This window comes from Dipodomys ordii, unplaced genomic scaffold (assembly GCF_000151885.1).
Source record: "Dipodomys ordii isolate 6190 unplaced genomic scaffold, Dord_2.0 Scaffold122, whole genome shotgun sequence".
In the NCBI taxonomy this organism is placed as follows: Eukaryota; Metazoa; Chordata; class Mammalia; order Rodentia; family Heteromyidae; genus Dipodomys; species Dipodomys ordii.
In genome coordinates, this window is record NW_012267338.1 from 2,559,685 (window position 1) to 2,576,231 (window position 16,547).

Sequence of the window (16,547 nt, forward strand, 5' to 3'; positions counted from 1 at the left end):
AGATATGATACCCTCACACAGACACCTGTGTGGGGGAGGGGAGTCAACTCCTTTTGGTTCTTGTTTCTCCCAATTTTGAGTAAAATTCTTCATAAGGAATTAGGGGCAAAGGCGTGTTTTTTTTCTTAAAAATAGTGGGACCAATTTAAATGTTGAGAACATAGAAACTATGACGCAAATGGGAAACAGTTGAAAGTTAGACTTAATTATCAATTAGGCTCCATTGAGTAAGAACACTTAACAGAAGTCATTACAACTGGAAAATGCTTAGTTCACGGAACATAAAGCAGACTTCCAATAATCTCTTCTTATGATCACTCAAATAGCACTTGGGCTGAGAGTTACCTGCATTACTCCAGGGAGGAAAAACTCCTCATGCTTAAAATTACTGTAGCGACAATGCAGGAATAGGTTTTAATGTATTTTTAAACAAGAAAAATTAATTACATTAAAACATTACTCAAAAAATTCCAAATAGTTAATGGTAGAGTCATAAGCTTTAAAAATACTTTTGAATTACTATTTAAAAGCATATTAAGCAAATAAATGAAAAAAGCCATTTAATTAAACTTTTGATCGGAATGTTTTCTTAGAGGTTAAATATGCCAAACATATTTTGTTTTAACCAGTTCTCATTGTTTAACCACATGAATGTATTGTACACTCTTCATAAAACATGAAAGCAAGCAAGTCACAAGACAACACTGACCTGGATTTGAGAATATCTGTTTTTTCTTAAATAGGAGATCCTCTCTGAAGCTTATATGGTGGAAATAATGTGACTCTGGCTCAGAATTTCCGGGGGTAAGTCAAAATTTGATCTAAGATAGTAGCAAGACCTAACCAAGCCACTGTAGGTCTGTAGGTCTGTTCCGTCCTCGGGCTGTAAGAACATTGCTCACCTAGTTCTTGACGGACTAGAAGATGCAATGAAATACAGTGCCCTCACTCCAGTGATGTTTGTCTCGCAGTTTCAGTTACCCACAACCACCCAAAACTGAGCGTGGGAAATGGAAAATCCTAGAAGCAAGCAATTCCTTTTACATTGTAGAGATCTGAGCATGAAGTCACACACTGCTATAATTCCATCTATTCAGGAGACAGAGGTAGAAGGATGACCGTAGACAAAACTCATGAGATCATAGTTGAAAAATAAGGCAAAAAAATGAGGAATGGAGGTGTGGCTCAAGTGGTAGAGCACCATTTTTGGTGAAAGCAATGACAGCAGGCATTTGTAGTAGCTACTGTTCAGAAGGCATTTCACAAACATGGTCTTTGTAATGACCTTCACTGAGTGTTCATGCTTCACAAATGCGTAACGTGTTATGACTAGTCCAATCATTTTTTTTAATAACAAACAATTTTTAAGACTAAACATGCCCAAAAGAATGATCAAGCAGAGTGGCTCCTACCTAGAACTCTATTTGAGAGGCTGAGAGAGTTGGAATCATGACCTGAAGCCAACCCCAGCAGATTTTCCAGATTCCTTCTCAAGGAAGAACTAGACACAGTAAGCCCATACTTGATATCCTAGCTGCCCAGAAGTCTAACATAGGTAAAAAGTGAGAACCTAACTCAAAATTGACAAGCAAAAATTAGAGCTGGAAGCAAGTGTCGGTGGTAAGAATGCCTGTCTAGCAAGTATGAGGCCTTGAGTTCAAACCTGAGTATTACCAAAAATAAATGGGCCCTGGTAGCACACGCCTGTAATCCTAGCTACTAAGATCTGAGGATCACAATTTGAAACCAGCCTAGGGCAGGAAAGTCTGTGAGACTCTTATCCCCAATTAACCACCAAAAAGCCAGAAGTGGAACTGCGGCTTGAGAGCCTGGAGAACAAAGGCTCAGGGACAACACCCAGGCCCCAGGACAGCAGAAAATAAACAAAAGGGAAAGCACAGCTGACAACTCAGTTGTCTACACAACAGGAAGTTGAGCCCCTAACTGAGAGGTGAATAGATAACCCCATGGATGTCAGTCCTGAACACACCTGTAGGAGCTGGTGGACTCATAATCCAGATCTGCCTTCGTGGTTATCACACCGCTTGTGGCATCAATGTGGAAGGTTTCTTCTTCATTGCCAGAGAGAAAGGAATAATCAACCAGGCCGTTCAACCCACTGTCCGGGTCAGTAGCAAACACCTGTGAGAAAACAACTCTTCCATTAGGAAAGGTTTCATCCTCAATATGTATGACTAAGCCTGCTTTGCAGAGAAATGCATTATGAAAGAATTACAGATTGTCAAAGGTGTGTTCTAAACAGTGATGAAAATATACTAGCAAGCCTGGTGCCAGTGGCTCACACCTGTAATCCCAACCACTCAGGAGGCTGAGATCTGAAGATCACAGTTCAAAGTCAGCCTAGGTAGGAAAATCCATGAAATTCTTACTTCTAATGAACCACCAAAAAGCAAAAAGTAGAGCTGAGGCTCAAGTGGTAGAGCTAGCCTTGAGCAAAAAGCTCAGAGACAGTACCCAGGTCCTGCCAGGCCCATCCCCAGGATGGGCACAGCATGCACACGCGCGCGTGCACACACACACACACACACACAAAATATACCAATGTACAGCTTATATTTAACTCTATAATAAAGTGGACAGTGGACAATGGGGGAGAAAAGTCCTGCACATTCATCTGAAGGATTTCCAAGTAACTTTCAGATACTTTTGAGCTACCATTTTATGAAATAGGCAAAAATAATGGAAAGAAATCAAACGTGCTTGAATAGATGACTTCCAGTGCTGAATATGGGTTCATGCTTGGAGCAGAAATGGAAATAATGACAACAGGAAACATACAGTTGTTGTAGTAGGGAAATTAAGGATGAAAAATAATATTTGATTTAGGTTACATAGGAATTAGAAGCCCCTGCTTATCAATAATGTATGATTTTGGAATATAAATGTAACTGTGCTTTTGTCACTGTAAAACCGAACTGTAACCCCCACCAAAAATATTCTATCTCTGCCCCTAGACAGGACTTGTATACTGACTAAACAGCTCTTTTAGCTTCTGTAACTCTGCTTCTGCAATTTTGTTTAAGACCCAAATTTCCAAGTGCATTATTTGCATGTATGGAAATTTGATGATGAAACCCATTCCTGTGCATAATTCAATATATGACCATTTAAAGAGCAATGCCTTACACTAAAACTGGACCTGATGCACACTTACTGGTTTCCTTCACAGCTGCACCTTTTCTGAGCCCCTCAGCCTTACCTGTGCACATTGTCATCTCCACCCAGGTCTGCACTATTACACTGATGTCCTAATGGAGTTTTGCTTCTAACCCCTTCCCTCTCAATCCACTCCTCACACTGCTTTGTGGGTCCTCTGGGGACCTGGAGGCCATATGGAGTGCCCAGGGCCTCATCAAGTGAGCACACAAGCAGTTATTTGGTACAGAAAGGTATCACCTGGAGGAGAACCTGGCCTCCACCTGGAGACACATAAAGCCTGTCATGTCTCCTGGGGCTGAGTACTGAAAAGCGTTACAGGGGAGTATCTCAGGGCAGTGAGTCAGTGAGTGCTTTAGTGTGCCTGCCAATGTGTCCACGAGGCCAACTTCACCAAGAGAGAAATGAATCAAAACAAGGCCACCTCAAGGAAGACGAGCAGTGATTGGCTGGGAGGACGGGAGGGTCCGCCACCGACTTCCAAGTCATTACCACAGAGATGAGTCAGCTCTGCTCGCCCTCTGTCTTCACGTCTCACCATCTGAGACTCAAGTGCCAAGGAGAACTTCTGCCTAAGGCAAAAGTGCTTCACGACACCTTCAAGGGGGGACAGGGTGGAAGTGGGACCACAGAGAAGGATGATCCCTTAAAGAGAGTTTATAGGGTTGTAATCCAAAGGAGTGCAGTGGGAAAAAAAAAATACAAGAAGTAACCACTACAGGAACCAGAACCTTCTACATTAGGGCTTTCTGCATTTCTCTTCTGAATCGGAAAGAACATGAGAGCTAGCTGTCTATGAACTAAGTAACCCATAAAAAGAGTAGCTCATCCTATTTTAAGATTCATATTTTATACTTGTCCGTTTTCAGTTCATTCACTGTTATGTCCCTGACTTAGCCTCTACAAGTCTACCATAAGGAGATGAGGCTCTCCCATATGCCACACTGAATGTGTACTCGTTGGATTTATTTCACTCTGAGAGGCTGACCTTACTCTGGCTAGCATGTAAGACAGAGAAATACCATGCCAAAGGCCCGGGACAGGAATCAGCTTGTAGCAGAGGGCCACCAGAGGTATCTGCCATCCCTAGCAAACAGCCCCACACTGGGCAGGGATCATAAAGACTGAAAACGGTGTCTTCACCTGCAGGGTTATCTCCATGTTGGTTGAAACCAGAGTCAAGGTCTAGCACTATAGGGGACAGGCTGTTGAGTGGAGCAACCAGGCTGCTATAAGACAAAACAATTCAGAAAGAGCAGCTGGGAAGATCCCAGATGTCCTAGTCTGTGTATGAGGTAGAAGAGGATGGGGGACACAGAGCTAAACCTATAAGACAGCTGAGCTTCTACCAATCCTCACCAGCACAGAAAATCATGTGTATCAGGACCTGGACTAGACGTAAAATGGTGTCTTTCTCTGTGCTCAGGTGAAGATAGTAAGAAGTAAGAGGGCAGTTGGCCTAGTCCACAAATCGACTAGCAGGCCCTGGATACATGTACGCCCCCTAGCATAGACAGAAAACTTAAGATGTATGAATAGGTGTGATCACAAACCAGCATTCTAGAGACAAAGGCAATGGCCCACTCCAAGCTAAGTCTATCTGAAAGGTGGTGCTGACTTTACACAGGCTCAAGAGGACTTAGAGAGCTTCTGGTGCCCAGCTTCATGAGACTCACTTTAATGGCAAAGGGAATGGGAAAGGACCCTAGTCTAAATGCAGACAGAGAAACCACCAAACAAGGATGGCCCTCAGCACCAAATAAGAGAGAGAAAATAAGGAGAGACAAATAGGGAGAGACAGGGAGGAGAATACAGTCATAATACTTGATGTATACCCTATGAAACTAAGAAAATTAAGAGAAAGGGTTGGACTGGAGTGGATGGGAAGAATGATGAAAAAGGTGACATTGATTAGGATATATTGTACTTATAAACTGATTTGTTAATACTTCAATAAAATAGAATTTAAAAATAGAATTTAAAAAAGACTTTATCCAATCTATTAAATAATGTATATATCCTACAAATACTGAAATTTTATTTTATGATATAAGCCTTAGATATTTTGATACATGTTGCATGATGATTCTATTACATACACACACACACACACACACTCATATTCACCCCCCCACACATGCATTTCTGTTACCTGTATGACGTAAGTATTGTAGGGCTGTCCTTCAGACACTGATGCCTGGTAAACTCTTTGCCCGAATCGTGGAAAATGATCATTCACGTCCTGTATTAAGATGACTACTTTGCTGTAGGCTATCTGCCCACTGCTTTCAGCTAAAATAATGAGTTGTACTTCACTCCTGATTTCAAAATCAAGGGATCTGGGTTTTTTCACAGTGAGATGTCCTGTATTTATTTCCAGGGAGAAAAAAAGAGAGAGAGAGAGAGGAAAGAAAAAAACATGATGTTACTTGTATTCTATCGCACCATTGACTCATGCATTCACACGCTCCTTGTCTCTCCAAAGACCACCCTTGGGGCCTCCTTTGCCCACTGACTGGGATCAGTAAAAATAAAAGCTGGCAACTTACAGATATTTGCAAAGTTCAAATAGATACAGAAGGAGAGATTCTGAATGTCTGAGAGCAGCCTCTTAAATGGCCCTCCTCTCCATGGGAGCCCTCGTCCTGTGTGAGCCACCTCTGTCATATCTGAGCCTCCTCTGTCCCCCACAGCTGTGCCCCTGACCTTTCACTCTTGGTCTCCTGAATTATCTTCTCTCTTCACCAAACCTGTTTCCACTGTGAACTAGATCACAAAGGATGCCATCATCATCCTGCATGCAACGCCCGTTCACTGGCTTTCCTGGCCACTGTGATCCAGTTGAGCAGCTTCAGCTTCCTGGATCCATTCCGTTCTCCACCCTCAGGGGTATCATTCATAATTTTGCTCCACATTGCCATCTCTGCGGCAGCCATTGCACATACACATCTCTTGCTGTTTGCTCACTTTGGAGCTGCCAGGCGTGTGCCCCCAGCAACCTGAAAAGATGCACCCTCCCCCCGACCTCTGCCATCTCTAGCCTTTCTCAAGGACTCTCCTGGACTTTTACCTTCATTGTGTCAGCCCCCAGCAGACTCTCAGAGCAGCTGCATTGCAGGCAACCATGCAATCGTGCTGTCTACCTGGTGCAGTCTTGTTGCTCCTTTGATGTATGAGCTCCTCAAGGTGAGTCAGAGACCATACTTGACTCTGACCCAACATCGTCTCTCCAGCGCTCAGTGCAGGGGCTTGCCTGCACAAGGCCACCACGTACCACCCTTCTACATAGCCTCCCATCACACACAGCCAGGTTAGGAAACAGACTTTGGAGAATGAGGCCTTGGGCTCAAGTTTCTCTCCCAAATGAAGGAATTCCTTTCAAATCACGGCCTTCTCTAATTTCTGCTCTGCTTTCTTCTGTCCTTTCTAAAACAAGGCTTCTGATCCAATTCACTATTACGATTCACTTGGTTTTCACTGTCAGAAATTTCATCAAATAGAGATTTCCAAGTGAGCACTGATGTGGAGTTACTGACACCTGAAACCAAGAATAGAACTCTTTCCCATCCCACCCCAGCCCCACCTCCACCTCGCCATGCTGGTTATGTAATTTAGACGAATTGCCAGACTCTATCGCCTATTAATTTTTGTGACCTGGAGGGAAGTTATCCAGGTCCTACAAAGCTAAGGCTCTTCTTTCTAAAGTGGGGTAGGGAGGTGTTAGTCATGACTTCACTGGGGGACGGTGAAGGGAAAGCTACGTAATGGAGTCTGGAAAGGCTCCTTCAGTCGCAAATAGATTTCAGCATATGCAGCCATGTCTGTCAGTCCCTAAGCCATCTCATCTAGCTTTACTGTCTTTGTGAACTCTAGATTTAGAAAGAGAAAATCTAATATACATGGAATTTTAGAAGTGTAATCTCTCATAAAAAGACCTGTGCCTGGAAGCCATGCCTGTTTCCAGATACCCAAGCTAATCCAGAAAAACCTTCCAGATACCTAGCAGTTCCTTAAGTTCTGGTGAAATGAGTGTCTTGTTACAGTAATGTATCTCTGGCCTTGAGTGTGTGCAGGGAGGTTTTACAGTTTGCATTCCATTACTCAGAATGATTAAAGACTTCTATATTAAGAACTCTCAGAACTACCACATTTCAGCTCCCTATCATTTTTTTTGACACCACATTTTGGTATCAAGTTAGTGCTAGGACTGAGTTGGACTGAGTTTATTCGTTTGTTTAGATAGTACTAGGGATTTCAACTCAGGGCCTTGTACTTGCCAGGTAGGTACTCTACCACTTGAGCCACACCTCCTGTCCTTTTCTGCTTTAATTATTTTTCAGGTAAGTTTTCATATTTTCCTCCAGGGCTAGCCTCAGAGTGCGCCCCTCCTATCTATGCCTTCCAAGCAGCAAGGATGACAGGGACATGTCATCATGCCTGTTTTGTGTGATGAAATGGGTGGGGGTTTTTTTGCTAACTTTTTCCCCAGGATGGCATCCCAATTTGTGCCTTCCAAGTAACAAGGATTACAGGAGTGAACCACTGCACCCAGCAGGACAAAGTTACTTTTACAAACTACAATTGGTTGTGACCAAGACCCCTGACAGAACAGCCCTAGTTTTTGGCAGCTACAAAATCATTTTGACCTATTTTTGCGGTTAGTGATGAAAGTAACTGGTCTTGTGAAATGTCTGTGCATAAGGGCTGACTGCTGCACCCCAAACCCAGGTCTGAAGTGAACCCACAGCCCTCAGCACTAGAGCCCTCTCTAGCAAGCAAAACACTCTGCTACCATAGTCTCCTTATAAAGGACCAATGAAATGGAAATTTAACAGTAAATTTCAAGAGTCATCTGGTAGAAAGTGTGCCAATTATGGTACAGATCAAAGTGGTTTTTAAAATAAAAGGCTTGTGCTGGAGCTTTGATAATTGGAATTTTACACTTGGAATGGATCTACAAGTCTAATGCTTTCTGTGCTTGGAGTTTATTTTTAGCATAATAACTGGAACTTGCTGTGAAATCTGTACAAATGGAGAAGACAATAGCCAATATTTCAGGGCTAGCACACCTACTGAGTCCGTGGGTCACCTTGGGTGATACGTGTGCATTTTTTTTCTCAGAGACATTAAAGATATGGATTTGAGGGAAATGAGTGTTCTACTGTAATCAGCCTAATAGCATTCATGGGCTGAAATGTCTGTGTGTTTTCTACAGCAGGAAGCCTCATTAATACCACTTTCAACATTCCAACTTATTAGAAAATAATATTTTCCTTCTAATACATGTAAAATGAGATTAAGATTCTTCAAATGCTACATTCTTGATAATATAATCAGGTTACTCCAATCAGTTGCACACTGTGGGCCTTCATCCGCACCAGTGAATCTAAAGCAGAATGTGACAAATATTTATGTTATCCAATAGCTTTTAAACTCTCTCCTGCTATGAAACTCTCTTTGAAACAGTGAAGTTTGACCATCTTTGTTTTATGTCAATCTACCAAATAATGGACTGAACACTACCATCTGTTATTTACATTCACAATCTCAGTCAAATTCTAAAATTATGCTGGTTTAGACAGTAATAAATGTTTTTAATCCAAAGTGGCATGAAGTTTAAATACAAAAGTCAGTCGTTGGATTATAATTATGGAACCGAGAGGTTCCTTACATGTTTATCTCCAGGAAAAGTGACCACAACTTTAGAGATCATTTTTACGAATGCATTCTGCATACTGGTTTTCTATTTTAATCAGTTTATGATTTAAAATACACACATCCAGAAAACCTACGTGAGCTACTTTTAGACACAAGTTTAGTGATAATGTGCCAAAGACAGCGGGAGAGATTCCTTTCATATCATAATTCAAGCTTTGAAAAAGCCTTCTTGACAGCAATATGGCAAATCATGTCCTTGACTGATACATGATAAAAAAAAACCAAGTGAATTGCTTGATGAGATACATATGCACATATAAACATGTTACATATGCATATACATGTATATGTGTGTGCATGAAAATTCATTATTGAGTTGGTACCATTGCATGAAAGTCCCAAAGAACAAAACAGGAATCCAAGGAGGAAAGCAGGAACCCCAAGTCCCATGTTTGTTGTGAGGGTTTCTCCCAGGACCTTCTACTTCGAGCTGCATCTCTGATCATTGCATAAAATATATAAGACAAGGTGAGAAAAACCCATAAAACCCATAAAAACCAAAAAAGGTTAAGGGGCTAATAGAAGAAAAACAACATACAGTTGAAACCCAAAAGTGTGTGTGTGTGTGTGTGTGTGTGTGTGTGGTGTATCCCAAGTGACTGATCACTATGAAAAATGAAAAACAACCGGGCACTGGTGGCTCATGCCTGTAATCCTAGCTACTCAGGAGGTTGAGATCTGAGGATCGAGGTTCAAAGCCAGCCCAGGCAGGAAACTCTGTGAGACTCTTATCTCCAATAAACCACTAGAAAACCAGAAGTGGCACTGTGGCTCAAGTGGTAGAGGTGCTAGCCTTGAGCTGAAGAGCTGAGGGACAGCACCCAGGCCCATAGTTCAAGCCCCACCACCAACCAAAAAAAAAACAAACAACTAAAAATGGATACATAGAAACTTGATTTTCTTAGCTTTGGTCTTGACTGAGAGGAAGGAAGAAAATTACCTATGAGAATCCATTAGCTTAAGCTTAAAGTTGTAGTAGCCATATTGTCCTAGTTCGCTACTTTTTAAAAGCACCTATGAGTTAAATTTAAAGTAGTTTCCACTTAAGGTCTCCAGGTGAATTTATGAAGGGAAAGAAAATCTTCTCTAACAGGTACAATCTAGACTTCAAAGGATGCTCTGGCAAAGCTAGAGGAAAAGGAACAGCTTCTGTGCTTACAGGCATATAAATCCCAGCAAAATATTACATAATGGATGATAGCAAGCAAACCCACAGACTGCAGGAGCAGCATTTAAACACAATGCTGAAATTATTGCACGCAGAATTATGTATCCTCTTTGCATTATAAACACACACACACCTTATATTTTGTAGGGTTAGGCAGCCAACCCAGGGACTCACCCATTTGAGGCAAGTACTTTACCAGTGAGCTACATCCCCAGATATACATTTACATACATTAAAAAAGAACCGAAGCCTGGCACCAGTAGCTCACACCTGTAATCCTAGCTATTCAGAAGGCTGAGATCTGAGGATCACTGTTCAAAGCCAGCCCAGGCAGGATAAGTCCATGAGACTCATCTCCAATTAACCACCAGAAAACCAGAAATGGTGCTGTGGCTCATGGTTGAGTGCTAGCCTCGAGCACAAAGAAGCTCAGGTACAGCTTCCAGACCCCCAACTGACAAAAAATAAGTAAAAAGAACCTCAGATCAAGGAGCAACAATTGTTTTTTAAGATCAAGAAAAGTTGAAAAACATCAGAGAGCTTTTGGAAATAGGACAAAGAAATTTAAAAAGTGAAATAAAAGATTATGTACTACTATTTGACTACAAGTGAATAACATTCCGAGAAGCCAGGAGAAGACAGAAAAATATCTTACTATGATAAGAGAAATTAACTGTGAATCTAGAATTATGAAACCAGCAAAAATACATATATTAAAACAAAGACATAATAAAAGCTATTTTTCAGACAAAATCATAAATCCCGAAGGGATATTTCAATACAAAGAAAATGATACTAGAGAAAGTCTGTGATAAGAGAAAAACAGTTTGCAAAGACAAGAGGTTCTTTTGCTTGTTGCTGTTTTTGTTTTCTTTTCCTTTGTCTTGTTTGTTCGCTTATCTGTCTTTGAGAAGGTAAGGGTAGGCACAGAAATGGTGGTACAAAGGGTGGCACTAACTAGACACTATGTTGAAAATGAACTATACAACTTGTGGGGGGAGATGGGTAGGAAAAACAGGGAGAGAGCGAGGGAAAGGGTGACACCTGACCAATGTATCTATAACCCTTCTGTACATCACCTTTGTAATAAGAATTAAAAAATCTATGAGGCTGGAAAAGTGGATTAGTGGCAGAGAGCTTGCCTAGCATGAATGAAGCCCTGAGTTTGATTCCTCAGTACCACATAAACAGAAAAAGCTGGAAGTGGCTTGTGGCTCAAGTGGTAGAGCACTTGCCTTGAGCACAGAGAGGCTAAGGGAATGGAGCCCAGCCTCTGAGTTCAAGCCCCAGGACCAGCAAAAAATTAAAAATAAAAAATTCATGAAGAAAAAAGTTTAAAATATCACTTAAAATCACAATAAAGGAAAGCAACAGCTATTAAAAATACTAATCATGATCATTTGAAAGAATTAAGAATATTCTCAGCTCATTTCCAGAACCTTTGAGACAAAATCATAAATCCCAATACAAAGACAATGATGCTAGAGAAAGTCTGTGATATGAGAAAAACAGTTTGCAAAGACAAGAGGTTTTTTGTTTCTCGCTGTTTCTGTTTCTTTTCCTTTTGTCTTGTTTGCTCGCTTATCTGTCTTTGAGAAGGTATGGGGTAGGCACAGATGGCCTGCGACAAAGAAGGCGTGATGTCCGACAATTTTCTTAGGCCAACAGGCTTCCAGCACCATCCCTTCACTCCACCATGATGAAGACATGAAGACTTCCTACAGGCTGCCTCAGAAAGTTGCTTACCAAGGGCTGGGAAGGTGGCTCAGTGATAGAGCGCTTGCCTTGCAATGCATGAGGCCCTGGGTTCGATTCCTCAGCACCACATAAACAGAAAAAGCTGGAAGTGGCGCTGTGGCTCAAGTGGTAGAGCACTAGTCTTGAGCTGAAGAGCTGAGGGACAGCGCCCAGGCCCAGAGTTCAGGCCCCACAACAGGACCCAAAGAAAGTTGCTTACCAAGGGCTACGTGCCCTGGGAGAGAACCCATTGCTTAAGACCTCAATCCCTCTCCATCTTCCCCATGTACATGTAGTATAGATGAAATAAAACAGTGGTAGAGTAACACAGAAATTATTATAATCACTCTTACTTCAGTTTGATGATGAAGCTGTAAATACACACGTACTATATAGTTATTACACACACACACACAACACACCCAAAAAAAACTGTTCCTGGGAACAATCAATTGGTACTCATCTAAGACACAGCCAGTTTTTATTAAAACTAACTTTAATACATTCTGTGTTTGGAAATATTTTTTACTACCACTTGGAAACTTTTTCAGCTGTCTTTGCTGTATTGTTGATTTTCAGAGAAAATTAGAGAATCTCTGAAGAAAATTCTGTAAGGCTTGGGATATGTGCTCATTTCCACATCAAATTCAATAGCAATGATCACCCTAATTACATATCTAGTTTTCCCAGATGTCAGGAGTTAAGTTATAAATAAGAATCAATCCATCTTCAAAACATCAAGGAGCAGGATGGAAATATTCAGAACAGAATTCTTAGTGAGGACACACACTCAAATTCATAGTTCCAGTTTTCTCATAACTTTTCATCACCTACTATGAAAGATTTTACTTATAAATTATTTGTCCTAGCAATTATTTACTTCTACCCTTCTATTATAGAAGTATGTATTACTAGAAACACAAAATAAAGTTCTTGTAAGACAAAAAGGATTACCTGATTTGGAACCCAGGGAAAATATTCCATCTTCATTTCCACTAAATATTGAATATTCAATACTGTCCTGGATTGAATCAGAAACAAAAGCCTCTACAGTCACAACAGAAGTACCTGTAAAATTAGGTTTCAAAACATGAATGTTTTTAGAGAGAGAAAATTTCATAGAAAAACAAGAGCAAACACAATCATTATTAGTACACTATATTTTCATTAAGTTATTCATTGAAATAGTTATTACCTTTGTAAGCCAGATCCCACACTAAGTGCTCACAGTAGGTACACACTGGGATGGCAATCAACCATTAACCAAATACCCAATCAAGGCAGCGTTCAAACTGTGCTAAGGTCTGAGACACAGGTTGCATGATAGAAGGGTATTACACCTTTGTGTTTCTTTCTTTCTTTTTTTTTTTTGGGGGGGGGGGTCGGTCATGGGATTTGACCTCTGGGCCTAGGCGCTGTCCCTCAGCTCTTCAGCTCAAGGTGAGCACTCTACCACAACACCACTTCTGGCTTTTTCTGCTTATCTGGTGCTAAGGAATTGAACCCAGGGACTCATGCATATAAGGAAAGCACTCTATCACTGAGCTACCTTCCCAGCCGAACTTTGTGTTTCTAAGTGCAGCAATAGAGCACACTGGATATTGATGAAAATGAACTATACAACTCATGGGTGGAAATGGAGAGACAAGGGTATTATACAACCATAAAAGTATCCAGTAACCAGGAAGATACAACAATCACAAATACCCGCGCCTGCCAGCAAAGCACCCGAAAGAAGCAAACATTGACAACTAACTGATAGATCAACTGAACAGAAGATAACACAAAGAACAAATGAGGTGAATGAATCTGTAGATCACTGTATGTAGACAACATGCATGGAGTACGTTGAATACGCTTTTCCTCAAGGACACACAGAACTTTCTCCAGGATAGCTCACATGCTAGGTCACAAAGCAAGTGCTAGTAAATTTAGCAAGACTGAAATCAGACCAAATATCTTTTCCAACCACAACAAAATGAAACTTGAAATCATTAGGAAAAGGAAAACTGGAAAATCCCCAAATATGTGAACAACCAATGCATCAACAAAGAAGTAAACAAGGAAATTAGAAAGAAACTATCTTGAGATGAAAACAAAAGGACCTCATCATGATTATTATGGGATGCAGCAAAGCAGTACAAAGGGGAAAGTTGTACATGGAAAACTACACTAAAAATGAAATAGCCAGGCGCCAATGGGTCATGCCTAGCTACTCAGAAGGCTGAGATCTGAGGATCACAGTTCAAAGTCAGGCAGGGCAGGAAAGCCTGTGAAACTCTTATCTCCAATTAACCACCAAAAAGCTGGTAGTGAAGCTGTGGCTCCAGTGGTAGAATACCAGCCTTGAGCACAAAAGCTGAGGGAACAGCTCTGAGGCCATGAGTTCAAGCCCCAGACCTTTCTGGGGCTTTTTCTGGGGACTTTTCTGCCCAGGGCTGGCTTCAAACCTTGATCCTCAGATCTTAACCTCCTGAGTAGCTATGTATGAGCCACCAGCACCCAGCTCAATAGAGTTTTGAAATATTAACCCTGATTACATTTACCAACAAAACATAATGGTTTGGAACAGAGGGTTAGGCAGAATCACCATAAGGACACCATAAAAAGGCTCCCAGGATGGAAGCCTGGAGTGAGACACAAGGCTTAGCCACAGTGAGGAATGTGTGAACCAGAAGTAGGTGGTGAGCACTGGAGGTGCAGACAGTCCATGAAGCATCGTGGAGCCCAGCCTGGCAGTGAATGCCGGGGAAGCTCTGCTCCAGGAAATAGGATGACCGGCTGGGGATAGTCAACACTTGACTCATCTCCTGCTCTTAATTGTTTAGGATTAGCAAGCAACTTTCTGATTACCACTTGGCTTCCTGCATCTTTTCTTTTTTTTCTAGAAAAAGAAAACTGGTCATTTCAACAAGACTACTATAACCCACAGAGAAATCCTGCTTTACAAAATAAACGTGAAGGCATCATGGTCTGTGCATACTTTCTAGCCTCCTTCATAAGGGCTTACAAGTACAGACATCTGGTCACCCTGGGGATGGAGCGCCCAGCTATTTTAATAAATGAGGTCTTTGTCTGAGGCTTACATGTATAACTGGGATGATTCAAAGTTAAAACCTGCCTCAGGTGATATGTACCTTCTGAGAAAAACCTGGTCTTGCCTCAGGTCTTCCATCTCCTGTGGAGCTACCTTTGAATCAGAAGACAGGTCATGAGATCCATATTATAAATGGCCACCTAGACGGTACTCATTCCAATGAATGCCATTCCACCTATGAGATTGTCATGATAAGAGGAAGGACGGACACTATTTGCTTTCTTCTTTTCCTCCTCATAAGAATTTATATGTGGGGCCAGGTGCCAGTGGCTCAAGCCTGTAATCCTAACTACTCAGGATGCTCAGATCTGAGGATTGTGGTTCAAAGCCAGCTCAAGCTGGAAAATGTGTGAAACTCTCTATCTCCAATAAACTACCAAAAAGCCAGAAGTGGCAATCTGGCTTAAGTGGTAGAGTGCTTAGGGTGCTAGCCTTGACCAAAAGAATCTCAAGGATAGAGCCCAGGTCCTGATTTCAAGCCCCATAATCAGCACAAAAAGAAAAAACAAAAAGAATTTATAGGTTGAGCTGTATTTCAGAGCCAATGTCATCTATCTCCTTGGAAAGTATAACACTTATCTGGTTTTGGAGAGAAAAATAAACTGGATGATAAGGCTTTACAACTGTTTTGTCATAGCCATACAACTGTTTTGAAATTACTACTTACTCTGCTGAGAATATATAACCCAGTTACTTTATAAACTGCAAGTAAGGATTTGAGATGGAGAAAAATAGCAATAATAGTAAATCCAGGTGATGAGTAAGAATTCTTTACAACTCAATTTAATTTTTACAGTACACCAGTGACAAGTTTCATGTGTGTGTGTGTGCACGTGTGTGCACACGTTCAGTACTCAAGGCCTAGGCACTATTCCTTAGCTTTTTTACTCAAGGATGATGATGTTCTATCACTTGAGTGACAGCTCGACTTCCAGCAAATTAGAGATATGGACTGTTTGTCCAAGCTGGCTTTGAACTGTGATCTTCAGATCTCGATCTCCTAAGTAGCTGGGATTACAGGTAGAGCTACCAGCAGCCAGGGACAGGTCATTCTGTTTCCCATACCTGCCTGTCCCTGTGCCATGCCTGGAGACACACAGAGCTCCCCCGAGCTGTACCAACTCCAGTCACAGTTCTGTACTCTAACATCTGGCCCTGCACATAGACAGTAGCAGCCAGAAGTCACTGGATCAACTGCCAAAGGGTCAAAAGAAGGGTTCTTTTTTCCCCCCTCCAAAATACCAAGATCTCAGTAATTTACTTGACAATATTGTCTATTTTACTAGTTAGAGTGCCCCCATGTGTCATCGTGTTTTAATATTATTTCAACTTTTCCCAAGTTTGAGTGTTTACTTCAAATCGGGGCATAAACATCATATATCATTTCAGTTTTTCCAGAATAATAAAATTCACAGAAATATATGCATTTGTGAACAGCCTAGGCAGAGGAAACAATTGCTGGTTCATCAGAAGGGAAACAAGAGAAACCAAAGCTCACTTGTAAAAGGTTTCTTTACACACTGTAGTAGGCTCAGACACTGTTGGCCACCAAGTGGCTTATCTTTAGCTTTGGTTTTATTTTGTTTTGGCTTACATTCAGGGCTTAAGCATTGTCCCTGAGGGTTTTTTCCCCCTCAAAGCAAGAACTCT

At 41.4% G+C, this 16,547-nt stretch overlaps 1 protein-coding gene across 1 annotated transcript in view; it reads right to left on the bottom strand.

The window, feature by feature from the left end:
- Dchs2 (dachsous cadherin-related 2) overlaps positions 1–16,547 on the bottom strand; it is a 77,176-nt gene that overhangs the window by 13,477 nt on the left and 47,152 nt on the right. The window contains exons 17-19 of the mRNA XM_013029715.1: positions 12,755–12,868; positions 5,330–5,469; positions 1,991–2,142 (exon numbers count right to left, since the gene is read on the bottom strand). Coding sequence (XP_012885169.1) covers positions 1,991–2,142; positions 5,330–5,469; positions 12,755–12,868 — 406 coding nt within the window. The remainder of the gene's footprint in view (positions 1–1,990; positions 2,143–5,329; positions 5,470–12,754; positions 12,869–16,547) is intronic.